The 27,750-nt window shown below is 44.5% G+C and overlaps 1 protein-coding gene across 1 annotated transcript in view; it reads right to left on the bottom strand.

Moving 5' to 3' along the window:
- Nucleotides 1–2,017: 2,017 nt before the first annotated feature.
- The window catches only part of SLC15A1 (solute carrier family 15 member 1), a 71,329-nt gene continuing 45,596 nt past the window's right edge, over nt 2,018–27,750 (bottom strand). Inside the window, exons 12-22 of the mRNA XM_017861255.1 lie at nt 26,005–26,049; nt 25,880–25,912; nt 25,707–25,795; nt 24,840–24,921; nt 21,983–22,102; nt 20,152–20,298; nt 18,305–18,354; nt 7,972–8,079; nt 7,750–7,858; nt 7,081–7,224; nt 2,018–3,127 (exon numbers count right to left, since the gene is read on the bottom strand). Of these exons, the coding sequence (XP_017716744.1) occupies nt 2,936–3,127; nt 7,081–7,224; nt 7,750–7,858; nt 7,972–8,079; nt 18,305–18,354; nt 20,152–20,298; nt 21,983–22,102; nt 24,840–24,921; nt 25,707–25,795; nt 25,880–25,912; nt 26,005–26,049 (1,119 nt within the window). The 3' untranslated portion in view covers nt 2,018–2,935. The remainder of the gene's footprint in view (nt 3,128–7,080; nt 7,225–7,749; nt 7,859–7,971; nt 8,080–18,304; nt 18,355–20,151; nt 20,299–21,982; nt 22,103–24,839; nt 24,922–25,706; nt 25,796–25,879; nt 25,913–26,004; nt 26,050–27,750) is intronic.

Below are 27,750 nucleotides of genomic sequence, written 5' to 3'. Positions count from 1 at the left end.
GCTTGCAGTGAGCTGAGATCCGGCCACTGCACTCCAGCCTGGGCGACAGAGCGAGACTCCGTCTAAAAAAAAAAAAAAAAAAAAATCAAAACCTGCCCAAAGTTACACAGCAACTGTAAGAGCATTAGGGCTGGTTTTGGTGGCTCATGCCTGTAATCCCAGCACTTTGGAAGGTCTTAAGCCCAGGAGTTCGAGACCAGCCTGTGAGACCCTACCTCTACAAAATAATTAAAAACGTAGCTGGGTGTGGTGGCACAAACCTGTAGTCCTAGCTACTTAGGAGGTTGAGGTGGGAGGACCCCTTGAACCTAGGAGTTCAAGGTTGCAGTGAGTTATGACCGTGCCACTGCACTCCAGCCTGGATAACAGAGTGAAAACTTGTCTCTAAAAAAAAAAAAAATTAAAAATTAGAAAACAAATAGAGGATTACTATGTTCTGGAGACTGAACAGTGAACAAGATATACAGAACTTTTGGTCTAGGAAAAGCTAGATAGTTATGATCCACTGAGGTCTGTGCAACTTGAAAATGTTAAGATGTGTTACGGGAGCTCAGAGCAGGGCCACAGCCTAGCATGGGAGGGAGGGAGGACAGGAAAACTCTTGGAGGACATGGCATGAAAATGAAGAGGGCCGGCCGGGCGCGGTGGCTCAAGCCTGTAATCCCAGCACTTTGGGAGGCCGAGACGGGCGGATCACGAGGTCAGGAGATCGAGACCATCCTGGCTAACGCAGTGAAACCCCGTCTCTACTAAAATACAAAACTAGCTGGGCGAGGTGGCGGGCGCCTGTAGTCCCAGCTACTCGGGAGGCTGAGGTGGGAGAATGGCGCAAACCCGGGAGGCGGAGCTTGCAGTGAGCTGAGATCGGGCCACTGCACTCCAGTCCGGGCGACAGAGCGAGACTCCGCCTCAAAAAAAAAAAAAAAAAAAAAAGAAAATGAAGAGGGCTTCGCCAAGTGGAGGGTTGGGGGTGGTGGGTAGAGAATTAAGTGTCTTGGGATATTCTTTTTCTTGGCTTTTGATTTGGGAATGAGAACGTGATGTGTTCCAGGAAGGAGCAGCAGCTCAATGCTGGCAGGATCAGAGTGCATCGAGAGAAAGGGAGTGTGTCCAGAGGGAAAAAGAGCCTCACGGGCCCTAGTCAAGGAATTAGGACTTGATCCCAAGGCTAGAAAAAGTGTTCAGGTTTGAGCATCACATTGTGTTTCACTCTGGACTTTGAGTCTCCCCTTCAACGCAGCCCCTGTGGTGCAATGATGAGCTTGTATACAAGCGTTTAGAGGCCAAATGCGAACTCTTCCTTCTAATCCAGGAACCAGTTTCAATCTTCAGAGCTGTGCACTAGTCTGTCTAAGAACTGTGGCTTGTTTGTGTAGGAGTGCCAAGGTAGACTCATTCTGGACCTGATACCTGGGATGACTAAATGATAAACATCTATAGGATAAGTTAGGCATTAGGTGTTTACAATGTTTTAGAAGAATTTTTATGCCAGCAGAAAATGTTGGTATCGAGAAAAACACTAGGAGGTGGTACACAAATGTGTACATAGGAAGGTCCTAGTAATATAAGTCTCTCCTATCTATCTATCTAGCTATCATCTACCTACCTACCTACGTCTGTCTATCTATCATCTATCTACCTCTGTCTATCTATCTATCTATCTATCTATCTATCTATCTATCTATCTAATCTATCATCTACCTACCTACCTACGTCTGTCTATCTATCATCTATCATCTATCTACCTCTATCTATCTATCTATCTATCTATCTATCTATCTATCTATCTACCTACCTACCTACCTACCTACCTTTATCTGTTTGTCTATCTATCTATGTATCTATCATCTATCTACCTACCTACCTTTATCTATTTGTCTGTCTATCAATCAATCAATCAATCATCCCTGGGGAAAACAGGACCAGGAAGAATTTTTAATGAACTGGTGCTCCTTTTATAATCAGATAGTATGTTAAAGATTTCTTACCCTAACCAAAGACCCATGAACACTTGTGCTTAAGAACAGAAATTTATTTCACACCATTGAAACTTCAAAAAAATCATTACTGGCCTTCACATGAGCTGTCTTTTGAGTTATCCATAATTTAAATAGAGGTAGGGACTAGAAAAACAAAACAACAAAAACCCAAAGGTAAAGTTATCAGTTAATACCAGCTGGTCCTTATCACAGCCATTCTCAAACCTGCATGTTCACTTGCAGCCTTGGCTCCTGCCTCCTTTAGAATAGTTTTCATAAGAGTGTTAGAGATGAACAATGTGGAATAGGAAACTTTGTTACCCTTTCAAGATTAAGTTAGTCCAAAATAACATCATTTGTGTGATTGGGAAGATGACAAATGCAGGGTGGGCTCTCAGTGCTCTAAGACAGTGTGTGTATGTGTGGCTTAAATAAGCCTTTCAAACAGAAGACTTCTTCCAGAGTTTTAGATTCATTGCTGGCTGCTTAGAAATCAGCATTCACGGCCGGGTGCGGTGGCTCACACCTGTAATCCCAGCACTTCGGCAAGCCAAGGGGGCACCAGGTCAAGAGATCGGGACCATCCTGGCCAACGCAGTGAAACCCCATCTCTACTAAAAATACAAAATTAGCCGGGCATGGTGGTGCATGCCTGTAATCCCAGCGCACTCGGGAGGCTGAGACAGGAGAATCACTTGAACCTGGGAGACGGAGGTTGCAGTGAGCTGAGATTGCGCCATTGCACTCCAGCCTGCGCAACAAGAGCAAAACTCTGTCTCAAAAAAAAAAAAAGAAAGAAAAAAGAAAAAAGAAAAAAAAGAAAATAGCATTCATGGTTTAGTTCCCAATTCTGAAGTCTTCCCCACCAGAGGCCATCTAATGGAGTGTCCTGCTACCTGGGGGCAGAGGTCAGGGCATCTGCCAGTCCAGTCCATCCTCCACTTGCTTCCTGACCTTCACATCTGTGTTTGTGAGTTGGCCCCCGACATGAAATATGGGTTACTCTTTTCCAGGCTCTTTTTCTTTTCATCCTCATCAAATTGAGCTTCGATTTCTGCTGGATTGATGTAAGTATAGAATCGAGTCATGATGGCAAAAATTATACAGACGACCAGAAGCAACGCAGCAAATAGAATGTACTCAGCCCACTGTGAAGAAATCAGAGTTGGAGCAGGAAAAAGAACAAAAATAAAACAGGTCATATTGATGAGTATATGGTGTATATATTTTCTTGCTACATGCAGATGGAGAGTGCTTTGAAATTAAATTATGGAAAATTGGTAAGCAACCAATACAGATACAGTAAGGCCAGCTTTTCTTGAATGCCCCAGATAGATACATGCTAATATAGACAACATGTTTTGAACAACACGAAGGTACAGAAACAACAGACTTTGGGAAGATGAGAGAAAATGTCTGAAACGCTCAAGCCTTAAGACATAAGGCTGGACCCTGGAAGAGTGCGAACCGAGAGAATAGCAAGCAGTGCCCACGGGTGAAAATGAATGTGCTGAACTCTAGCAAGTTAAGAGCACCATGTTCCCCCTTGGAAACACCTGGAGCTCATAAGCACACAGCATTAGCACATCTGCTGCTGGGACCTGGTGCAGGAAGTCATGAAACGGATGGGATAACAGCTCCCTTACGATGCAGACATGCTACAGTGCAGAAGGAAAGAGTGTAAGTATCAGTAGAGCCCTCATTTAATTTTGACTGGAAAAATTATAACCATCTCTAGGATGGCTTTAACTCCAGGTGTTATGAAATTTTCAGGATAACATGTGTCTGCTTGGCAGCTACTAAGCTACATTCACTGAAGCTAGGAGAGATGTTTCCCTTGACAGTAAAACACATAAGGGTGACTTCAAGTTAACCCATTCTGGCTATTTCGGTTATCAATTTCCAGCTGCGCTAACAACAAGTGGAAATAAGAAGAATCAGCAGGTCAGGTGCAGTGGCTCACGCCTGTAATCCCAGCACTTTAGGAGGCCGAGGTGGGAAGATCACGAGGTCAAGAGATCGAGACCATCCTGGCCAACATGGTGAAACCCTGTCTCTACTAAAATACAAAAATTAGCTGGGTGTGGTGGTGGATGCCTGTAGGCCCAGCTACTCTGGAGGCTGAGGCAGGAGAATCGCTTGAACCTGAGAGGCGGAGGTTGCAGTGAGCCAAGATCACACAGCTCCACTCCAGCTGGGCAATAGAGTGATACTCTGTCTAAAAAAAAAAAGAAGAAAGAAGAAAGAAAGAAGAAGAAAGGAAGAAGAAAGGAAGAAGGAGGAGGAGGAGGGGAGAGGGGAGAGACGGAGAGGGAGAGGGATGAGGGAGAAGCGAGGAAAGGAGAAGGGAGAGGGAGAGGAAGCAGGAGGTAGAGGGAGACGGCGAGAGCGAGCAACCGTGAGACAGGGAAGGGAGCAGGGAGAGGGAGGGGGGCAGAGGGAAGAGGAAAGCATGGAGAGCAGGAGAGGGAGCAAAGGAGAGGCGAGGGAGCAGGGAGAGGGGAGGGAAAGGGAGAGGGAGCGAGGAGGAGAAAGGGAGAGGGAGCACGGGAGACGGGAGAGGGGAGAGACGCATGGGACGAGGAACGCAGGGAGAGAGGGAGAGGGAGAGGGAGCAGGGAGGAAGGGAGAAGGGAGAGAAGCAGCGAGGAGAGGAGAGGGACGACGGCGAGGGAGGCGGAGACAGGGAGAGGAGAGGCGAGCAACCCAGGAAAGGGAGAGGGAGCAGAGGGGAGAGGGAGCGGGGGAGAGGAGACGGGAGAGGGAGAGGGAGAAGCGAGAGGGAGGAGAGGAGAGGAACAGGAGGAGAGGGAGAGGGAGAGGCGGAGGAGAGAGGAGAAAGGGCGAACGGGCAAAAGGAAGAGCCGGGAGGCAGGCAGAGAGGAGAAACAAAAGGCGAAGATAGGGGACAAAAACACACACAAAGCGAAGCTCCAAACAGGGAGAGGGAGGCAAGAAACAACAAACGCAGGGGAAAGGCGCGAAGAGAAGGGACAAAGGGAGAAAAGAGAGAGGGAGAGGGAAGGAGAGAGGGAAAAAAAGAGGAAAAGAGGAGGACGAAGAAAACAAAAACAAGCACAAACAAGAAAAAAAACAAAGACGCGCCACATGCCCCAAAAACCACCCAAAACCCGGGCCCGCCATCGGCGCGCAGCCGAGAGGGAGCAGGCAGAAGGGAGGAGGGACGAGGGAGAGGGGAGAGGGAGAGAGGAGAGGCGGAGAGGGAGAGGAAGAAAGAAGGGAGGAGAGGAGGAGAAGGAAAGAAGAAGAAGAAAAGGAAACGAAGAAAGCAAGACCCAAAGAACGCAGACGAAGAAGACAAACAGAAGAAGCAGGAAAGACAGGAAGAAGAAGACAATCAGGACAGATACCTTTGCCATACAGGCCTATTTTGGGAACAGCCCTGAGCACTGGTCTGGCAGTTTATATTCGCAGCCTACGTTAGCCCAGCCCCTCCCGACACAGAACAGAACAGGGCTAAGGGAGGGCTCACTGTGGATGCGCCATGCAATACGAAAGACAGAGGAGTCGTGCAATCTCCTCTCCCACGCCCCATACCTGTTTTGCTGATCTGCCCCACCCCCATCGCCACAATGGCACGATGATGTCGCCAACAGGCCACCGTCAGCAGCCTCCCCTGCCTGCAGCACCGACTCATCGTTGGACGAGGGCCTGAGGAAGGCAAAGCAAAGTGCAGTCCCGCTCGCAGGTCGTCCCACCTCCCGAGCAGGAGAACACACCTCACTGATCGGGCATTTAATCGAAGCAGAGCCACCCCTAACAATGGCACCACGCACAAGCAGCGTGGCCCTCAACACGTAAGAAAGGATCATCACTTGAAGTTAACAACGACACCCACACACTCACAGGTGAGCGTAGACACAGGAATCCTCTGTGTTTCATGCCCACATCCTTGCAAACTGTCCTAGTCTTAGTTACATGGGACAGCATCTACAGAGGAGCTTGATCCTATTTCTACAGGAGACTTCCAAGCCTGGCATCGCTTCCCCTCAACACTGCAGCGCTGCCCCTGGCGCCTGTTCAAGCTTTGCCCCTTCTGTGGCTTTCCCTGCCACACCTCTCCAACAGCACTCTCTTCAAACAGCCCTGTCATCCTGTATTATAAGTCTATCTCCTCTTATTACCCTGTGAGTTATCCAGCAAAGCTGGGATTTTCTGCACTCATCCTCTGCGGCTCGTTTTACCTTTTTTTTTTTTTGAGGACGGAGTCTCGCTCCTGGGTCCCGCGCCCGGACTGGAACGTGCAGTGGCCGGGATTTACAGGCTTGAGCCACCGCGCCCGGCCTTGGCTGTTTTACTATAAAAATTGATGGTACTAGGCATTATGTGCTATAATGCCTATAACTATAGTTCGGACAACACAGTTCAACAATTAAGCTCTAATTTGGGTATCAATAAAACCTGGCTCATTAGTCTAACACACTTAAAAGCAATAATTCTTTTAAGCTTCTGTTTTGTTTTGTTTTGTTTTGTTTTTGAGACAGTGTCTTGCTCTGTTGCCCATGCTGGAGTGCAGTGGTGCGATCACAGCTCACTGCTGCCTTGGACTCCTGGGTTTAAGGAATCCTCCTGCCTCAGCCCCCCAAGTAGCTGGGACCACAAGCGTGCTCTACCATGCTCAGCTAATGTTTTTTTCTACTTTTAAAGCTAGACCTTATTTGGTGTGTTTACTGGGAGCTATAAAGAGACCTCAACCAAACCTATCATGAGGACATAGACCTGTCATTGAGCTGTTTTATGAATGGTTGGTTCCATTTGGTTGTTTCAGAAAGGAGAATCTGCTGACCTTGATCACTCTGGTAGCAGTCAGTAATAAATATTGGACGCTAAATGTCTAGGGTATGACTGTGGGTCTATAGACACATATGAACACATGTTCTCACAAAGCTGAAGAGAGTAATAATTCTTATTCAGTAAGGACAACACTTGTTGATCGCAGAGACCTTGCTCTACGGAAGATACCATAATGCTTTCTAGACTTTTGAAAAACATAGTTATCCCAGATTTAAATGAAGTCCCATCGGCATTTTCTGCAGGCAGGGGTATAGCAGATGGGTGGTAAATACAACGAACAAGAAACCTGAGAATATGAGAATTCCAGTCCTGTGACCGAGAAGACCACTTCGCCACAGGTGAGAAGAAAATACTGTGGGATTTGCAGAGCCATGTTAACTGTGTTGGCTGAAATATCTTCAAATTCCTTCACTTCGGGGCAGCCGTCATTCTGCAGCAGTAAGGAAAAAGCAGAAGAGGTTGAGATAGCTCCTAAAATAAAAATTGTTCGAACAGGTAAATTGAGTTTGACCTTCTAGGGTTACATCATAGGATTTGTCAAGTACATACACATTTTAAACATAAGACAACACTACATTTTACACTTGCGATGGGATTTGAAGATATGTTCACTAGCATTTTTCTTTCAGATAAGAGAATAGGTTATAAGTCATTTTAAAACACTGTCCTCTCTTTGAACTATGAGTTCCTTAAGTCCATGTTAATAGTCTATAAAGAGGCATCAGATATTGGTTAACATAAATTATTCTCCAGGGGAAGTCAGTCTGTTTAGATTCTTTCTAATGATTAAGTCAACAATAAGTTAAAGAATTAGCCAAGTGAATTAATTCTAAGCCCATTTAAAATACAGATCCTAATATCACTCTAGTTAAATCATTATGTCCTAAGTGCTTGTGAGTCTTCGTATCAATCGAGTTTGAGCAGATCTTCTGATACAATGAAACGAGTTACTAACCTTCCTTTGGACTGTATAGGTATAAGCACTACCAAATTGAAGGTAGAAAGTATTGAAATTAGGTTGACATTGTGGTGGAATCTCTGTTGAACTTATTGTGAAGCCTTTTCTATCAAAAGAAAGAATCATATTGGTTAACATTCTTGGCATTAAAAGTTTCAATGTATTTTTTAAAGAAAAATTATTGAACCTTTGAGTGAAGCGTTCAGTCTAGGTACTTACATGCCAGAAGAAAAAAACTGGTAGTTGCTGGCATTGTTGCTGCTGACATTTGCATAAATTTTCCCACTCATTGTGATGGTGATGAGCTCGTTAAAAGTATTTACAAATCTGAAACAGAAAACCACCTGTCTTGTAACTGAACTAGAGAATAATATATTCTAGGTCACAGTTCATGCACCTGAAGTTGGGCAATACTCCCTATTTTGAAGGCGTTTAAGATGTTTTCAGAATATTTCTAGAGAATAAAGACAGACACTGAAAAACCCTAGGTTTATCACTGCTCACCCACTCATGAGAACACACCTAAAAGAATGTATTTAACAGTGTTTATACGTGCTAGGTACTGCTCTAAGTACTTTGTAAATCTAACCTAATTCAATACGTTAGGATATTAAGCAGGGACTGAAGTAGGTACTGGCCTCTTCCCTTCAGGAAAGTAGCCATGCCTTTGTGTTCCTTGTTTCAGAAACTTTATTTATTTATTTATTTAGAGATGGCATCTCGCTCTGTCGCCCATGCTGGAGTGTAGTGGTGCAATCTCGGCTCACTGCAACCTCTGCCTCCCAGGTTCAAGCGATTTTCCTGTCTCAGCCTCCCGAGTAGTTGGGATTACAGACATGCACCACCATGCCCAGCTCATTTTTGTATTTTTAGTAGAGACAGGGTTTCACCATGTTGGCCAGGCTAGTCTTGAACTCGTGACCTCAGATGATCTGCCCACCTCAGCCTCTCAAATTGCTAGGATTGCAGGTGTGAGCCACCGTGCCTGGCCAAAAACTTTAGAGTTTGAGTAGTGAAAGACCAAAACAAGATGCTGCCCAGTTACTAAAAGATAGACCCCAGTTCCTAAAGGACACCCCCCTTCTTTAGGGGTTGAGGAGGAAAGCCTACCTACTTACTGCCTCTAGGAGCCTCAGGTGGGGAAGGGCACCTGGGATTGGAGAGGAACAAGTGGGCCAACCCCGTAACAACAGACAGTGTTTTTAGTCTTTTTTAGAGATGAGGTCTTGCTCTGTTGCCCAGGCTAGACTGCAGTGACACAATCACAGTTGAAAGCAGCCTCGAACTCTCGGCCTCAAGTGATCCTCCCACCTTAGCTTCCTGAGTAGCTGGGACTACAGGTGTGTGCCACCATGCCTGGCTAATTTTTATTTTTATTTTGTAGAGACAAGGGTCTGGCTGTGTTGCCCAGGCTGGTCTTAAACTCCTGGCCTCAAGGGATCCTCCCTCCACAGCCTCCCAAAGCACTAGGGTTATGGGTACGAGTCACCACACCTGGCCGAGAGACAGCTTTAAGGAATCCCCTTCAGAGGGTGGAGGCCTGTGTGATCCTGGACTGACAGTGGTCAGCATCCTGCTGGAATCCAGCTTTGAATGGAATATACCCAGTAAGACCGGCTTCCAGGTCTGAGGCTTCCTATCTCTACAGAGTCCCATGAGGCTACATTTCACATGGAAGCGGTGAATTGTTCGCCTTCATAGGACCATACGGATGGTGAACAGCACAGATGGCTGATTACAGACCCCTTTCATAGCTGTTCCAGGCTATAGATGACCCTGAAACTCTCATACAACCCTAGTGACCAGGAGGGTGCTGCCCAAAATAAGACCAGTCGACTTTTCCTACCAAACACGTGAGTGAAGGCCGAGAGCAGATCATCCAATGCAGAGAACAGTAAGTCTTACTAGTGTACACCTCAGCAGTGTAAAGAACAATTTAACCTCTCCATCCCCAAAATGTGGGGCCAAGGTTCATCAGCTTTGTGGCAACAAATAATACTGGTCAAATTCTAGGTGCTGGGAGAAAATATCTATGAATTAAACTCAGGTCCTGAAGTCCCGAGGCCTTCTCCTCGGTGTCATTTGATAGGTGATGAATACAGAAAATGGAACCTGAGACAGATCCACACGGGCCTTAGCTGGAATTCACAATGCTCTAGACTGTGAGAGCTGCTTTTATCAAAGGTGAAGATCATCCATACACAAGAGAGCGCGTGGGCAGAGTATGAGATGAGGAAGCCGAGCGTTGGGCCTGAGGCCTGGCTTTGTAACTTATCAGCCATCAGACTTGAGGACTTCGAGCTGCCTGGCCTGTGTCTTGGGGTTGGTGCAATAAGAAATGAAAACACAGTCCCAAGTCACTTAATGATGGGGATGGGGTCTGAGAAATGCGTCAGGAGGCGATTCTGCAGTGATGGGAACCTCATAGCGGGCACTCACCCACACCTAGACGGTGCCGCCTACTACACACCCAGGCTGCATGGGTATGGCCTTTGGCTCCTAAGCTACAAACTTGTGCAGTGTTGGCTGCTCTGAATACTGGAGGCAACTGTGACACAATGGTAAGGATTTGCACATTTAAACATGTCTAAACACTCCCATTCTTTCCTCCCCAGCCCCCTGGCAGCCACTCATCCGCTTTCTGTCTCTATGGCTCTGCCTGCCACTTCATTTCAATGGAGTCATTCCATGCAGGTCTCTGTGACTGGCTTCTCCCTCTTAGCATATTGTCTTTCACATTCATTCATATTGTGGCATGTATCCGTACTCCATTCCTTTCTATTTTTTGGTTTTTTTGAGACGGAGTCTCTCTCTGTCACCCAGACTGGAGAGCAGTGGTGCGATCTCGGCTCACTGCAACCTCCGCCTCCTGGGTTCAAGCGATTCTCCTGCCTCAGCCTCCTGAGTAGCTGGGACTACAGGCACGTGCCACCATGCCTGGCTAATTTTTTGTATTTTTAGTAGAGATGGGGTTTTACCGTGTTAGCCAGATGGTCTCAATCTCCTGACCTTGTGATCCACCCACCTCGGCCTCCCAAAAAGTGTTGGGATTACAGGTGTGAGCTGTCACACCAGGCCACTTCATTCCTTTTTATGACTAACATTCCATCATATGGATATACCACCTTTTGCCAGCTGATGGGCATTGCATTTGTTTGTATGTTTTCTCTATTGTGTATAATGCTGCAATGAACATTCATGCACAAGTTTTTCTGTGGACATGTTTTCATCTCTTCGGGGTGACACCTCATGTCACATTCGGCAGGCTTCCAAATTAACCACCTGGGGAAGGGCTCACAATGCATGGCTTACATCCTGTCTCTGAGTAGAGAGTCTTGTCGTGACTCCCTCCAATCTTACCGTGCTGATATACTGATTAATACATAGCCCACTAACACTGAAAAGGACGTGGATTTGCTTCTGAATCGTGACGTTTTACTGACTGTCTTGTGCTAAAACATTTTAGTCCATATGTTGTCATCTGTAGTCAGTGATCATAACCTCTGTATTATAAACTCCAATAAAAGTGGAAAGCTCGGGCCGGCCATGGTGGCTCATGCCTGTAATCCCAGCACTTTGGGAGGCTGAGAAGGGCAGATCGTCTGAGGTCAGGAGTTCAAGACCAGCCTGACCAACATGGAGAAACCCCATTTCTACTAAAAATACAAAATTAGCTGGGCATGGTGGTGCATGCCTGTAATCTCAGCTACTCGGGAGGCTGAGGCAGGAGAATCGCTTGAACCCGGGAGGCGGAGTTTGCGGTGAGCCGAGATCGTGCCACTGCACTCTAGTCTGGGCAACAAGAGCGAAACTCTATCTCAAAAAAAAGAAAGAGAGAAAGAGAGAGAGAGAAAGAGAGAAAGAAAGAAAATGGAAAGCTCTAATATGAGGAGTCCCCTCTCTTCTAAACTTACCTTTTTTTTTTTTTAAATAAAAGATAGGGCCTCACTCTGTCACCCAGGCTGGAGTGCAGTGGTGCGATCATGGCTCACTGTAGCCTTGAACTCCTGGGCTCAAACAATCCTCTCATCTCAGCCTCCTAAGTAGCTAGGACTATAGGAGTGCACCACCATGCCTGGCTAATTTTTAAATTGTTATTTTTGTAGAGAGGGAGTTTTGCTTTATTGCCCAGGTTGGTCTTGAACTCCTGACCTCAAGTGATTCTCCTGCCTCCACCTCCCAAAGTGCTGGGATTACAGGCATGAGCCACCACACTCGGTTTTCCTAAACTTTCTTATAAGAGCCTTCCAACTTGCAGCAGACTCTGGGACATGCCCTACTTTGCTGATGTCTCTTCCCAGGTTGATCCTCACATTTGGCTTCCAATAAATCAAATTATTTCTGCCTCGACACCCTTAATTTTGGTCAACGTGGTTATATACCTAGGAGTGAAACTGCTGAGTTATATAGTAAAACTCTATGTTTAACATTTCAAAGAACTGTTTTTCAAAGTGGCTGTGCCATTTTAGATTTCCACCAGCAGTGAATAAGGGTTCTAATTTTTATTTATTTATTTGTTTGTTTGAAGATGGAGTCTCACTTTGTCACCCAGGCTGCAGTGCAGTGTCACCAACATGGCTCATTGCAGCCTCGACCTCTCAGGGCTCAGGTGATCCACCCACCTCAGCTTCTCGAATAGCTGGGACACACCACCATGCCTGGCTAATTTTTGTATTTTTTGTAGGGACATGGTTTTGCCATTTTGCTCAGGCTGGTCTTGAACTCCTGGGTTGAAGCAATCAGCCCACCTTGGCCTCCCAAAGTGCTGGGATTATAGGCATGAGCCACCATGCACAGCTAAGAGGTCCAGTTTACCCGCATCCTTAACAATACTTGTTATTGTCTACTTTTTTTTTTTTTTTTTTTTTTAAGATGGAGTTTCACTCTTGTTGCCCAGGCTGGAGAGCCATGGCACAGTCTCGACTCACTGCAACCTCCACCTCCCAGGTTCAAGCGATTCTCCTGCTTCAGCTTCCCAAGTAGCTGGGATTACAGGTACCTGCTACCCCGCCCAGCTGACTTTTGTATTTTTAGTAGAGACGGGGTTTCACCATGTTGGGTAGGCTGGTCTCGAACTCCTGGCCTCAGGTGATCTGACCACCTTGGCCTCCCAAAGTGCTGGGAATACAGGCGTGAGCCACCGTGCCTGGCCTATTGCCTATCTTTTTGATCAGAACCTAGAAGGTATGCAGTGGTATCTCACTGTGGTTTTAATTAAAATTTCCCTAAAAACTAACAACTTTGAGCATATATTCATATGCTTGTTTGGGTATCTTCTTTGAAGAAATACCTATTTAAATACTGTGCCCATTTAAAAAATTGGGTTGTCTTTTTAGTACTGAGTTGTGAGAGTTCTTTATATATTCTGGATATGAGTCCCTTCTCAGATATACGATTTGCAAATATTTTCTCCCATTCTGTGGGTTGTCCCTTCAATTCTTGATCACATCATTTGCAGCACAAAGTTTTCCATTTTATGAAGCCCAAGTTCTTTTCCTTTTTTTCGTCACATGTGGTTTTGGTTTTCTTCTATAAATTTCATTGTTTCGGTTATGTGAAAGAAAGTAGAACCTCAGGACCCCAAAGTCACTGTGCTGGCAAGATGAATACAATTATATACAATTATAGCCACGTTTAGTTACACTGCAGAGAAATTTGCGAACACCAAAGAGAAGGAAGATGCCGAAAGTTTGATGAGAAGAAATGGAAATCAACCACAAAGATTGGCAGGTGCTTTTTTTTTTTTTTTTTTTTAAATCTTTTAGTCAAGCCTCCAAAGTTATGGAAGAAAATGGTGTCCAGCCAATGAACCAAGTGTGAGAATACAAAAAGGCATTTTCAGGCAAGCAATGACTTGGAATTGATCTCATACTCATTTTGACAAGATACTTGGCCATATGCTGCCACAAAAGTAGAAAGAAGGCTGAGAAAGATGACATGAAATCCAAGAAAGAAAGGCATTAACCTGGCACACAGTAAAAAATTCTACCAGGATAATGGTTCAGCAGGACGACAGAACCAGTGCTCCCATTAGCTCGAAGAATGTGCTGAAGAGTTGGTTTTTCAGGAGGAAAAGTGGATTCCCAGGATAACAGTATAATTAGGAAGCTGGTAACCTTGGAGACTGGGTAAAGGCTTATGTTTTTGTTAACAAGAGGCCAACTGGGTTACAGGGAAAAAAAGGTGAAGCTGTGCAAGAAAGCCTTGGTGAAATGAAAGCAACCAAGACGGGCACTGCTGAACAATTCATCAATGTAATAGGAGATTCCAATGCCTCTGGACAGTCAAGACATTTTCAGTGGAGGGATACATTTTCAAGGATATAAAGTAACATTTTCTCTTGCAGACTGATCACACTTTATTATGTTGTAAATATTATTTATAGGGTCATACTGTAAATCCTGTTTATAGATCTATTATTTAGACTCAGCTTAGCACAGGGAAAACAGAAACATAAATCTAATAAATATTAACAATGTGAAGCAAACAGGAGGTGAGATGAAAAGTAAAAGTTCATTTCACCACCATTTGTATTAGTAAGTTGTTTTTTGGTTTTGTTTTGTTTTTTTGAGACAGGGTCTCGCTCTGTTGTCCAGGCTGGAGTGCTGTGGCAAAATCTTGGCTCACTGCAGCCTCTGCCTCCCGGGTTCAAGCATTTCTTCTGCCTCAGCCTCCCGAGTATCTGGGATTACATGCACATGCACCATGCCTGACTAATTTTTGTATTTTTAGTAGATACAGTGTTTCACCATGTTGACCAGGCTGGTCTTGAACTCCTGACCTCAGGTGATCCATCCACCTCAGCCTCTCAAAGTTCTGGGATTACAGGCATGAGCCACCATGCCCAGCCTATATTAGTAAGTTAATAGACATTGTCCCAAAGTATACTTAAGTCTCTATTATTTTGTGTTTTAGTGCTAGCTTGTAAAAGCTAAAATCAGAAATTATCAAAGTTGTGCCTACAGGGGACTGGAGACTAGGGTTGAACGTTGAGGTGAACAGGAGAACTACTCTCATTCCCCCCAGTTTATTCTTATTAAAGATTTATTTATAGTAAATTGACTTTTGGGGTGTACAGTGCTATATAAATTTTAACAGTATCTTGATTTATAAATACTGTCACAATCAGAATACGTGGACCCCAAAATTGTGCTACCCCATAGTCAAACCTTTCCTCCACTCCTAACTCAAGCCAATCACTAATGTGTTCTGTGTCCCTGGAGTTTTTGGCTTTCTGCAAATGTCATGTAAATGGAATTATACAATTGTTCTGTCAATGCCACTTTTGTGGGGGGAGTGGGACTGGGCAAGAGAACAATTTCCGTTTTTAACCACAGAGCTACTGCAAAAGGAACCAGTGAGCTGTCCCTCCCTTCCCCTTCTCCACATCTCCAATCACAGGTATGAGAAAAGGAACTCCGGCCCAGGGCAGGACCAGCCCCTCCCCACACCCTCAACGTTTAAGAAAGAAAAGTGTGTCATTTTTTGAGGCTGGCTTCTTCCACAGCACAATGCATCTGAAATGCACTCATATCGTTGTACTGAGTCTGTCCCCTTTTTTGCTGAGTGGTGGATGTTTATGCATCCCCCATTGAAGGACATCTGGGTGATCTGCAATCTTCGGTGATTATAAACAGAGCTCTGTAAACATTCATGTGTGGGCTTTTATGTGAACACAAGTTTCCAGTTCTCTAGGGCAAATATCTAGGAGTGGGATGGCTGGGTCACATGGTGAGTGTTTACCTGTATAAGAAACTGCCAAACTGTTTTTCAGAGGGGCTACAGCATCTTGTCCTCCCACCAGCAATGCAAGGGAGTTCTGGGCGCCCCGCATCCTCACCAATACTTGGTACTGTCAGGGTTAAAACAATTATTACAGCCACCCGACAGGTGTGTTGTGATAACTCCCTGTGGTCTTCATTTATATTTCCCTTAATAAGACCAATGCTATTGTTCATGTGCTTATTTGTCATGTGTGGATATCTCCTTTGGTGACATATCTGCTCAAATCTTTTGCTTTTTTAATTGGGTTATTTAAAATTAAATTTAAATTAAGATTATATGAATTTGCTGTGGAAGAAACCAGCCTCAAAAAGTTGCACACTGTATAATTCTCTTTACATTGAGCTTTTAGAGTACTTAACTTATTTTGGATACAAGTTCTTTGTCAAATACATGATTTCTAAATATTTTCTCCCAGTTCGTAGTGAATCTTTTTATTTTCTTCAGACTGATATTGGCTGGGTGCCAATATCAATGAGTACAATGTATTCAAATTTGTACTCATATCTTAGTGTAGGCCCAGCACAGTGGCTCATGCCTGTAATTCCAGTATTTTGGGAGGCTGGGATGAGAGGATTGTTTGAGCTCAGGAGTTTGAGACTAGCATGGGCAACATAGTGAGACCCCACCTCTACCAAAAGTAAAAATTAGCTGGGTGTGGTGGTGCGCACCTGTAGTCCCAGCTACTTGGGAGGCTGAGGCAGAAGGATCACTTGAGCCCGGGAAGATGAGGCTGCACTGAGCTGTGATTGCACCACTGCATTCTAGCCTGGGCAGGAGAGCAAGACCCTGTCTCAAAAAAAAAAAAAGTGACATTGACAGATAAAACATTTTAGTTTTGGTGAACTCTATCAAGTTTTCTTCTATAGACTGTATTTTGGTGTCATAGTTAAGAACCCAAGGTCACAAGAGTTTACGTTTCTTGTATAAATTTTATAGTTTTATATTTTACTTGTAGATCTATAATCAATTTTGAGTTTTCACATAAGATGTATAAGAATTTAGTATAATTTTTATATATGAATTGTGTATAAGATCTGAGGTTTAGGTCAAGTTCATTTTTTACATATGAATGTTCAAATGTTTCAAAACTGAATGTTGAAAATACTTCCCTTAATCCATTGAACCGTCTTTGCATCTTTGACAAAAATCAGTTGCTTGAATCGGGATTATTCATTCATCTATAGGTCTATTTCTTTGCCAATACCATTTTGTCTTGATTGCTGTAACTCTACAGTATGTTTTAAAACTAGTGGTAGTTAAGACTCTTCTAACTTTTTTTCAAAATTATTTGAGCTATTCTAATTCCTTTGCCTTTCCATATACATTTTAGAAGCAGCTTTTTTATACCCATACAAATAATGCTATGATTTTGATAGGAATGGCAATAAACCTATAGGTCAACTTGGGGAGAAGTGACATCTTTACTATATTAATATAATCTTCGGATCAGTGAACACAGCTGTCTCTCCACGTATTTAGCTTTTCACTGATTTCTTTCATAAGCAATTTTGTAGTTTTTACCACTCAAATCCTGCATGTTTTGTTAGATTTGTATCTAAGTATTTCATATTTTGTGGGGGGAGATAGTACACATGAAATGGCTGTAAAATTTCAGATTCCAACTCTTCATTGCTAGCACACTGAACTGTGGTGGATTTTGTTTTTGTCCTGTGTCCCCTGACTTTTCTAAATTCACTTATTGACTCTAGGAGCTTCTTTTGGTAGAGTCCTGGGGACTTTCTATATAGACAATTATCATCTATAAGTAGAAATTTATTTAATTAATTAATTTATTTATTTATTATATTGATTTATTTTGAGACAAGGTCTCATTCTGTCACCCAGGCTGGAGTGCAGTGGCAGGATCACGGTTCACTGCAGTCTCAACCTCCCCAAGCTCAGGTGATCCTCCCCCCCAGACTCCTGAATGGCTGGGATTACAGGCACACACCACCATACTCAGCTAATTTTTTTTTTTTTTTTCTGAGACAGAGTCTCGCTCTGTCAGCCAGACTGGAGTGCAGCAGCACAATCTCAGCTCACTGCAAGCTTCATCTCCCAGGCCCAAGCAATTCTCCTGCCTCAGCCTCCCGAGTAGCTGGAATTACAGGTGTGTGCCACCACGCTCGGCTGATTTTTTTTTTATTTTTGTTACAGATGGGGTTTCACCATATTGTTCAGGCTGGTCTCGAACTCCTGGGCTCAAGAGATCCACCCGCCTCAGCCTCCCAAAGTTCTGGGATTACAGGTGTGAGCCACCACACCCGGCCAATTGGAAATATTTTTTCTTCCTTTCTAATCTATATGCTTTTACTTCTTTTTCTTATATCTTTGCTCTTGCAACCAGCGGATGTTTAACAGAAGTGGGGAGGGTGGAAAACTCTTACCTTGTTCCTGATCTTAGTGGAGAGCTTTTAGACTTTCACCATGAAGTATAATATTAGCTCAAGTTTTTGATGTCCTTTTTCAGGGTAAGGAAGTTCCCTTCCATTCCGTTTGCTGAGAGTTTTTATCATGAATGGATGCTGAATTTTATCAAATGCTTTTTTTTAATCGATTGATAAGATGATGTACATTTTCCTCTTTAGTTTATTAAGATGGTGCGTTACATGGATTGGTTTTTTTTGGAATATTGAGCCAGCCTTACATTGTTGGGACTAACCCTGTTATCTCATTTCATATCCTTGTTACATTTGGACTTTACTATGGGTATGCATTACTTCCATAAGAAGCTGATAAAACTTAAATTTTAAAGAAATATACATACCTGATTCCATTTTCTCCTTTTTTTGGCTTCTGGTTAAGACCATCCACTACCTGAGGGAGAAAACAGTAATATAAAAATATTTTCAAAATAATTTTCATTAGAATGAGTTTAGATGAATGTTTCAGTCTTTGAGAAGGTGGTATTGATACTTATCCTAGGAGCTAAGGACACGGTTACACGAGAAGGGCTCTGGAGGCTGGGCGCAGTAGCTCACGCCTGTATTCCCAGCACTTTGGGAGGCTAAGGCAGGAGGATCACTTGAGCTTAGGAGTTTGAGACCAGCCTGGGAGACACAGCGAGACCTTGTCTCTATTAGAAAGTAACCAGGTGAGGCGATGCACACTTGTAGTTCGAGCTACTCAGAAAGATGAGGTGGGAGGGAGAATCATTTGTTGACAATGAATCTTGAGTCTGGGAGGTCAAGGCTGCAGTGAGCTGTGATCATGCCACTGCACTCCAGATGGGGCAACAGGTGGAGATCATGTCTCAAAAAAAAAAAAAAAAAAAAGAGGGTTTCTGGGCCAGGAATGGTGCTTCATGCCTGAAATCCCAGAGCTTTGGAAGGATCTCTTGAGGCCAAGAGTTTGAGACCAGCCTAGGCAGCATAGTGAGATCCTGTTGAAAGTGAAAGAAAGAAAGGAAGAAAGAGAAAGAACAAAAAAATGGAAGAAAGGAAGGGAGGGAGGGAGGGAGGGAGGGAAGGAGGGAAGGAAGGAAGGAAGGAAGGAAGGAGGGAGGGAAGGAAGGAAGGAGGGAAGGAAGGAAGGAAGGAAGGAAGGAAGGAGGGAGGGAGGGAAGGAAGGAAGGAGGGAAGGAAGGAGAAAAGAGAAGAGAAGGAGAAAAGAAAGGAAGGAAGAAGGAAGAAGGGCTCCATTTCTTCAGCTTTGATTTTCTTTAAAGCTAACATGAGCCTCTGCAATTTTTGATCGTTGGTTGCTGGGCTTCCACAGAACACTACTCTCCAAAACTTTAGAACAAGCCACTCAGCAGCTCCCTAATTAAGCAAATGACCACGAGTCTTAATTCCATATTGCAGTTCCATAGAAGCTCACTTAAATGTACTTTACAGAATGTCCACAACCCTTTCATTTAGCTCAACTATACCTTCATAGCTGCTGCTGCTTTTTTTTTTTTTTTTTTTTTTTGAGACAGGGTCTTGCTCTGTCACCCAGGCTGGAGCACACTGGCATGAACATGGCTCACTGCAGCCTCTACCTCCTGGGCTCAAGCAATCCTCCCACATCAGCCACCTAAGTAGCTGGGACGACAGGCATGCACCACCACACTCAAATGTTTAAAATCTTTGTAGAGACAGGGGTCTCACTATGTTGTCCAGGCTAGGTTTCATAGCTTTTTATGAGCGAATGACATATTTAGATCTCTGTATTTTCTCATCAAATATTTTGTATGTATAGTATTTTATTGCTTTTACCTGGTAGGCTTATTATACTTTTTCAGAGACTGCTCTAATTTTCTGACTATTTAGTGCAAATTTTTAAATTCAGTGCAATTAATATTTTAAACTCTCTGAAAAAGTCCCTGAGAATTCACATATGTACCCTTTGTGACTTCCGTACACACACGCACATCCGTGCACAGACCCCATACAATGTCCAGAGGTTGTCTTTTTAGAAATTTCAATTAATATTAGCTTTTCCTATCCACCAGTCATACTTTTATTGGAAGTCTGACTGGTGTTTTTGAAGTCTTGTGTTCCAGAAGAAGGAAGAAATTGAGGATGAGCTAATATAATACTACAGGGGAGTAAAACAAAGTCACACCATAAAAATTTGGGCCTCCAGTATCACAAACAGCAAAGAGTCAACTGTAAGTGTTCATGCACTTACCACCCGGTAGTGATTGGGGGCCCACACTAGAAGCGTGTGGCGCTGGCCCTGCTTGAAGTCGTCAGTTACGGCAGTGACTGGTGATCCAGGAGAAGAAATATTTATACTTGTCAGTTTGTTTACATCAAAAGTCATATATGCATTTGTCTATAGAGGGAGGGAAAGAGGCATAGTTAATATGACAGTCTCAGCACTATGCAACTGAACACTGGAACAGCAGTTATCTGATATTCCACATTTCCAAGTTCATGTTCATAGATATCAAAAAATGCCTGTGGGGAGTTGGCATTTATTTGCCTCAGGTTCCCACCCACTCTTACAGACTCTGTCATGAGGTTTTTAGTACCACCACAGGAACAACGCTTTTCACCAAGAATCTTATTTTATTTTGTTTTATAAAATAAATACTATGAGACTAATTCCTACTGTTAGGCAAAGAACAGCATTAGGGCAAAAGCAACAGCCCTCGGGAAAATCAATACTGGGCTGCTCCAAGCATTAGGTAACGGGCTTTTTGTTTTTACCTTCAAGATTATTAGTTTGGCAAGGTCTAAGATGGCGGTGCTCAACCATGGCTAAACAGGAACGAAACTGGCTGAATCTCAACACTTCTGGGGCTAGGGCTGGGCACGGTGGCTCATGCCTGTAATCCCAGCACTTTGGGAGGCTGAGGCAGGCCAATCTCTTGAGGGCAGCAGTCTGAGACCAGCCTGGCCAACAGGGAAAACTCTGTCTCTATTAAAAATACAAAAATTAGTTGGGCGTGGTGGTTTGCGCCTGTAATTCCAGCTACTCAGGTGGCTAAGGCATGAGAATTGCTTAAACCCAGGAGGCAGAGGTTACAGTAAGCCAAGATAGCGCCACTGCACTCCAGCCTGGGCTACAGAGTGAGGCTCTGTATTTAAAAAAAAAAAAAAAAAAAAAAAAATCTCTGGGGCTGGGACCTGGGTATCAAAATTTTCAAAGCTCTCCAGGTGATTCCGATATGGGCAGGAGGTTGAGTACCACGAATCCAGATCAAGGGTGATCTAGAGCAGGGTTTTCCATCCTTGGCAGTGTGAACACCTGGGCCAGGTAATCTTTGTTACGGAGGGCTGCATGTCAGCATCCCTGGCTTCTACATGAGATGCCAGCAGCATACTCCCAGTTGCTACAACAAAAAATGTCTCCGAGATGGGCCAAATGTCCCCTAGCATCAAAATCACCCCCAGTTTAGATCCTTCATCTGGTGGTTCCAGGCTCCAGCAGCAGCAGCATTCCTGAGAGCTAGTTACATGCAGCACTTCAGGCCTGCTGATCAAGAATCTGCATTTTGACCAGGTATGGTGGCTCACACCTGTAATCCCAACACTTTGGGAGGCTGAGGCAGGCAGATCACCTGAGGTCAGGAGTTCAAGATCAGCCTGGCCAACATGGCAAAACCCCATCTCTACTAAAATACAAAATTAGCCAGGTGTGGTGGCATGCACCTGTAATCCCAGCTACTTGGGAGGCTGAGGCAGGAGAATCACTTGAACCCTGGGGGCAGAGGTTGCAGTGAGCTGAGATCACACCACTGCATTCCAGCCTGGGTGACAGAGCAAGACTCCATCTTAAAAAAAAAAAAAAAAACCTGCACTTTAACCAGCTCCCTGAGCGATCTGCATACACAACACACAACATAGTGTGGAACACACTGGTTTAGAGTACAGCCAACATGAGATCAAGATCCGTAGTTCACTTCTGGGCTGGCCTTGGCATTTATACAAGGACCAAGAAAAACAGCTTCTCTAAATCCTATTGTAACTGGGGTCAGAAGATGAAAAAGAAAGCAGCATTTCCTTCTACTTACTTGAGACAATGGGTCAAGTGTCACCATCTCTCCAGGAAGAGATATATTCATGGTATTGTTTCCTATATTCAAAACTTTAATTTGGATTTCATTTCCTTTGGGGAAGACCGGAAGAGTTTTCTGAGCAAAATAAAATAAAATTGGCAATGAGGTCTTCAATACAACATGGAAAATCATCTTAACCTTGGCATGGGGGCACTTTACCCCAGCTGTGAAAAGCTGTGCTGCCTGAGACACGCCAGGTGTCTCCCACTAAGCTGCCAATCACAGACCCCATGGCACCCACAGAAATGACTTTTGTACAGAATATTGAAGTGATATGGTTTGGCTGTGCCCCCACCCAAATCTCATCCTGAATGGTAGATCCCATAATTCCCAGGTGTTGTGGGAGGGACCCTGTGGGAGATAACTGAATCATGGGGGCGGTTTCCCCCATACTGTTCTTTGTGGTAGTGAGTAAGACTCACGAGATCTGATGGTTTTATAAGGGGAAACCCCTTTTGCTTCGCTCTCATTCTCTCTTGCCTGCCGCCATGTAAGATGTGGCTTTCACCTTCTGCCATGATTGTGAGGCTTCCCCAGCCACGTGGAACTGTGAGTCCATTAAACCTCTTTTTCTTTGTAAATTACCCTGTTTTGGGTATGTCTTTAACAGCAGCGTGAGAATGGACTAATACATGAACGAATCAGAAAGATGCTGCTCTTAGTCTTATCTAGCCACTTTCAGGCCAAAGGATGCCGGGATACAAAGCCAAATATCTGAGGGCTCCAAGTCACTATAACCTAAATGAATATCCTTCTTGTCATGACACCTGAGATCTACCGTCACCCGACTCCACTGTTCTCCTGTAAGTCTGGAAGCCCAGTCCCCAGCCCTAGACGCAGCAGTGTACACATCTCACAAATGTCTGGTGCCCTCCTGCCTCCATACCTTTGTTCAGAGTTTTTGTGGTTTTTTTTTTTTTTTTTTTTTGAGGCGGAGTCTCGCTCTGTCGCCCGGACTGGAGTGCAGTGGCCAGATCTCAGCTCACTGCAAGCTCTGCCTCCCAGGTTTACGCCATTCTCCTGCCTCAGCCTCCCGAGTAGCTGGGACTACAGGCGCCCGCCACCTCGCCCGGCTAGTTTTGTATTTTAGTAGAGACGGGGTTTCACCGTGTTAGCCAGGATGGTCTCGATCTCCTGACCTCGTGATCCGCCCGTCTCGGCCTCCCAAGTGCTGGGATTACAGGCTTGAGCCACCGCGCCCGGCCTGGAGTTTTTGTGTTTTTTTCTACAATGCCCTCTTTCAAAACCCAGTGTCACTGAAGCAATCCATGTCCACCTTAGCCCACAATTCATCTTCCACAAAACTGGCTATGTCCAAGAGGAGCGTTGAGTACAGCCAAGTTCATGGCAGCACTGTTCGCAATAGCCAAAAGATGCAGGCAACCCAAGCGCCTGTCGAAGGTGAATGGATGAACAATGTGGTGTATACACACAATGGGATTAGTATTCAGTTTACAAAGGAAAGAAATTCTGACACAGCCTACAACAGGAGGAACCTTGAAGACAATATGCTAAGTGAAATTAGCCAGTCACAAAAGGACAAATACCATATAATGCCACTCATAGGAGGTGCTAGAGTAGTCAGATTCATAGAGTCAGAAAGTAGAATGGGGGTTGATGGGGCTAGGGGAGTGGGAAATGGGAGTTGTTTAATGGGTACAGAATTTCAGTTTTGTAAGACGAAGAGTTCTGGAGGTTGATTGCACAACAATGGAAATGTACTTAACGCTACTGAACTGTACACTTAAAAATGGTTAATATGTGACCGGGCATGGAGGCTCATGCCTGTAACCCCAGGACTTTGGGAGGCTGAGGTGGGAGGATTGTTTACCAGCCTGAGCAACATAGGGGGGCCCTGTCTCTACAAAAAATGTGTAATAAATTAGCCGAGTGTGGTGGTGCATGCCTACAGTCCTAGCTACTCAGGAGGCTGAGGTGGGTGAACCCAGGAGGTTGTGGCTACAGTGAGCATGATTGCACCACTGCACTCCAGCAGCCTAGGTGACAGAGTGAGACCCTGTTTCAAAAAATAAAAAAAAGAAGAATATGGTAAATGTTATGTTATATATATATTTACCACAATTATTATTTTTTTTAAATTTAAAGATATTAAAAGAGCTGCTCTGCCTATGGAGTAGCCACTCTTTATTCCTCTACTTTCTTAACAAACTTGCTTTCACTTAAAAATATAAATAAATAAAGATATTAAAAGAGAGAGAGAGGGGGATGGAAGGAATGAGAGAAAGAGAGAGAGAGGCAAAGAGAGGGAGGAAGTAGTGCGGGATGGCAGGGAGAGGGAAGAGGGTCTTACCTACCACATAGCCCTGTTTCTAGGAGCTGATCTCAGACTACCAGTGTCAGGAGTCTAGTTTAGCACACTGTGAGTCCAACAGATGTGTGGGTTAACTTACAAACCAATCATTTTAGAAACACTAGAATTCAAAATGCATTCTCACATCAAAAAGACCATTTACACACATTTGAAGTGATGCTTGTTTGTGAATGATGAACTTCTTTTAACCAGATCCCCTGGGAATTCAGATTGTGAAGGAACCTGTTCTGTAAACTTCTTTTCCATTATAAAAACTGTATTATAAATGCAAGTTACTTATGTAAGCTTTTTTCCCCTGCTGAAGCCCACCCACTTTACCCTCACACCTGTGGTGCCTCCCACTGCCCACAGCTCCAGGGCTCAGTTTACAGAGAAAGACCTTGGCCTCCCCTAATCCCCTTCATCCTGAAGAAAGAAGATTCTGAACGCTCCACCTAAATTCACCAGGAAAGGACGTGGGAGAACCAGGGGACAACTCACATCGATTTCCACCTGCACGATGGCAGCCGCCACAAAGGCCAAGGACGCCAGGAACATGCCAACTGTCATCTTCTTCAAGGAGCTGATGGGACAGGAGAAGAGTGACTCTCAACCAGTCTCACATTGATGAGCTAAGCTAAACCCCCACCCCTACCATCCCCCCAACAAAACTAAATTCCCTCCAAAAACATGGGCTTGAAAGTGCCCCTCCCCTTCTTGGTCATGGATTCATGAAGATTCAAGGAGGATAAATGGAATATATCTTCTTGTTTGCATGTTTACTTTTTTTTTTGAGACAGAGTCTCTTTCTGTCACCCCGGCGGGAGTGCTGTGGCACAATCTTGGCTCACTGCAACCTCTGCCTCCCAGGTTCAAGTGATTCTCATGCCTCAGCCTCCAGAGTAGCTGGGATTACAGGTGCGTGCCACCACACCCGGCTAATTTTTTGTATTTTTAGTAGAGACGGGGATTTGCCATGTTGGCCAGGCTAGTCTCGAACTCCTGACCTCAAGTGGTCTGCCTGCCTTGGTGCTAGAATTATAGGTGTGAGCCACTGTGCCTGGCCTGTATATTTACATTAATTTCTAGAAACTATAGTTCAGGTGCTACTCCAGATTACAATGACCATTCCTATTATCTGCGTAGAGAAGAAAGCCTGATTAAAGTCCTTTTCAGGCTGTCACTCACAGCATTTTTATTGTAAAGAACATTTTCAGAAACATCAGCACACAAACATTTGTTTTCTTCATTATTCAAAACCCTATCCTCTAGGTGAGGTTACGGGAGGGGCTGCAGGCTGAGCACAGCCCATCTGCAAAGCCCTGGGACCAAGGGAGCCTCACCCAACCCAACCCACCCATCACCTACGTGAAATTGAAGCCACATTTTGCAATGAGAGGATACAGCACAGCATCGAAGATCGGAACCATGATGACGATCAGGATGGCGTTCACGGTCTGCAGAGGAAGTGGAGGAGAAATGTTAAGCTTGTCTCAAAGACGACTCTGATCCCTGAAAGCAACTTGCATTTCTTCTCCTACCTGCATCTGATCGGGCTGAATTTCGAGAGCTCCCTAAAAAGAGAGGAAAACAATCTCAGTGCAAAATGTCATGAAAGGGAAGAAGAACCGGGACAAAGAAACTAAAACAAAGGAGTCAAACTTACGATTTTCCCGGACATAGTTGCTGCCTGCAGTGTCCACCTAGAGCCCTGAAAAATGAATAAATTTGCTGTATTATTTGGGAATGTGGGTTTTTACAATTTTACAAGTCAATGGTGAGTCTTTTCCATATCAGGAATGAGGTCTGACATGTTATGGGATCTAAAGTTGTTTTAAACATCAAGTTAATCTCCCAGCTCTATTATAATACTAGGGCAAAAGCAAGAGGTTGCATTTCTAGTGTACGAGTGTACACAATATGGAGTGCTCCAACCCCTCCTGAAGCTGCACAAAGCACTACCCTGAGATGCAGCTATCCCTAGGAAATACACAAATGCGTTTCTGAGGCTCTTTGGAAAGCATAGCATTGTCTTCTAGGTGACAGCAGCTGTGTACACTGCGGATGGTCTATATTCACTGCCATCTAAGTTTCAAAAATATTATTGTTAACAGCCATTCTGACAGTCTAGGCTGGCCCCGACTAGATCTCCATCAAGAGAGGTGGATTTAAACCTGGGCAGCCCCTTTACAGTCAACATATTTCACCGTGAAAGAGGACCCAGGACTGTACAGGTAAATATGATTATGCCCATGGAAGACTAAACATGTAAATGCTTCCATATGAATCCATCAGCTCCACTACAAAGACATCATAGAAAGTCAGGAAATTGGTCAGGCGCGGCGGCTCACACTTGTAATCCCAGCACTTTGGGAGGCCGAGATGCGTGGATCACCTGAGATTAGGAGTTCAAGAGCAGCCTGGTCAACACAGCAAAACCCCATCTCTACTAAAAATTAGCCAGGTGTGGTGGCAGGTGCCTGTAATCTCAGCTGCTCAGGAGGCTGAGGCAGGAGAATCGCTTGAACTTAGGAAGTGGAGGTTGCAGTGAGCCAAGATCGTGCCATTGTACTCCAGCTTGGGTGACAGAGTGAGACTCTGTCTCAAAAAAAAAAAAAAAAAGAAAAGAAAAGAAAGAAAAGAAATCTACCCCTATTTGAGTTCTTCCCACAGGCCAGTCACTGAGTACCTTACGGATGTTCTCACACTGGACCCTCACAGCCTTGCGGAGGGTGATTAGCACCCTTTGGGCAGGGTTAAGAGTTATTACAGCGAATCAAGTCTCACAGCTACCAGGTGAGGCATGTGTTTCCAGAGCAAGCCTCATTCCAGTGACCAGTTCCTGTCCGCAAGCAGCGCTGCCTCCCGGGTCCGTCTGACACATCTCAATCTCCTTACAGCTGATACTCACATTTCTCCCAAGCAATGGTTTATTCCCACCATCATCCTCCCTGCTCAAACCCTTTGTGTTCATTGTGTGTTCGTGTGTTCATACATTTGTTTTAAACTCCAGTTTCTAAGAGAAACAATGTCTATTTTTTTTTGTTCTGTAAACCAGGATTGAAACCCCTGTTTTAAAAAAAAAAAAAGTTTTTTTTTTTTTTTTTTTTAAACCGGGTTTTTTTTTTTTTTTTTTTTTTTTTTTTTTTTTTGAGACGGAGTCTTGCTCTGTGGCCCAGGCTGGAGCACAGTGGCCGGATCTCAGCTCACTGCAAGCTCCGCCTCCCGGGTTCACGGCCATTCTCCTGCCTCAGCCTCCCAAGTAGCTGGGACTACAGGCGCCCACCACTTCACCCGGCTATTTTTTTGTATGTTTTAGAAGAGACGGGGTTTCACCGTGTTAGCCAGGATGGTCTCGATCTCCTGACCTCGTGATCCGCCCGTCTTGGCCTCCCAAAGTGCTGGGATTACA

This window comes from Rhinopithecus bieti, unplaced genomic scaffold (genome assembly GCF_001698545.2).
Source record: "Rhinopithecus bieti isolate Rb0 unplaced genomic scaffold, ASM169854v2 scaffold_2254, whole genome shotgun sequence".
Classification (NCBI taxonomy): Eukaryota; Metazoa; Chordata; class Mammalia; order Primates; family Cercopithecidae; genus Rhinopithecus; species Rhinopithecus bieti.
This window is presented reverse-complemented; position numbering and strand designations above follow the sequence as displayed.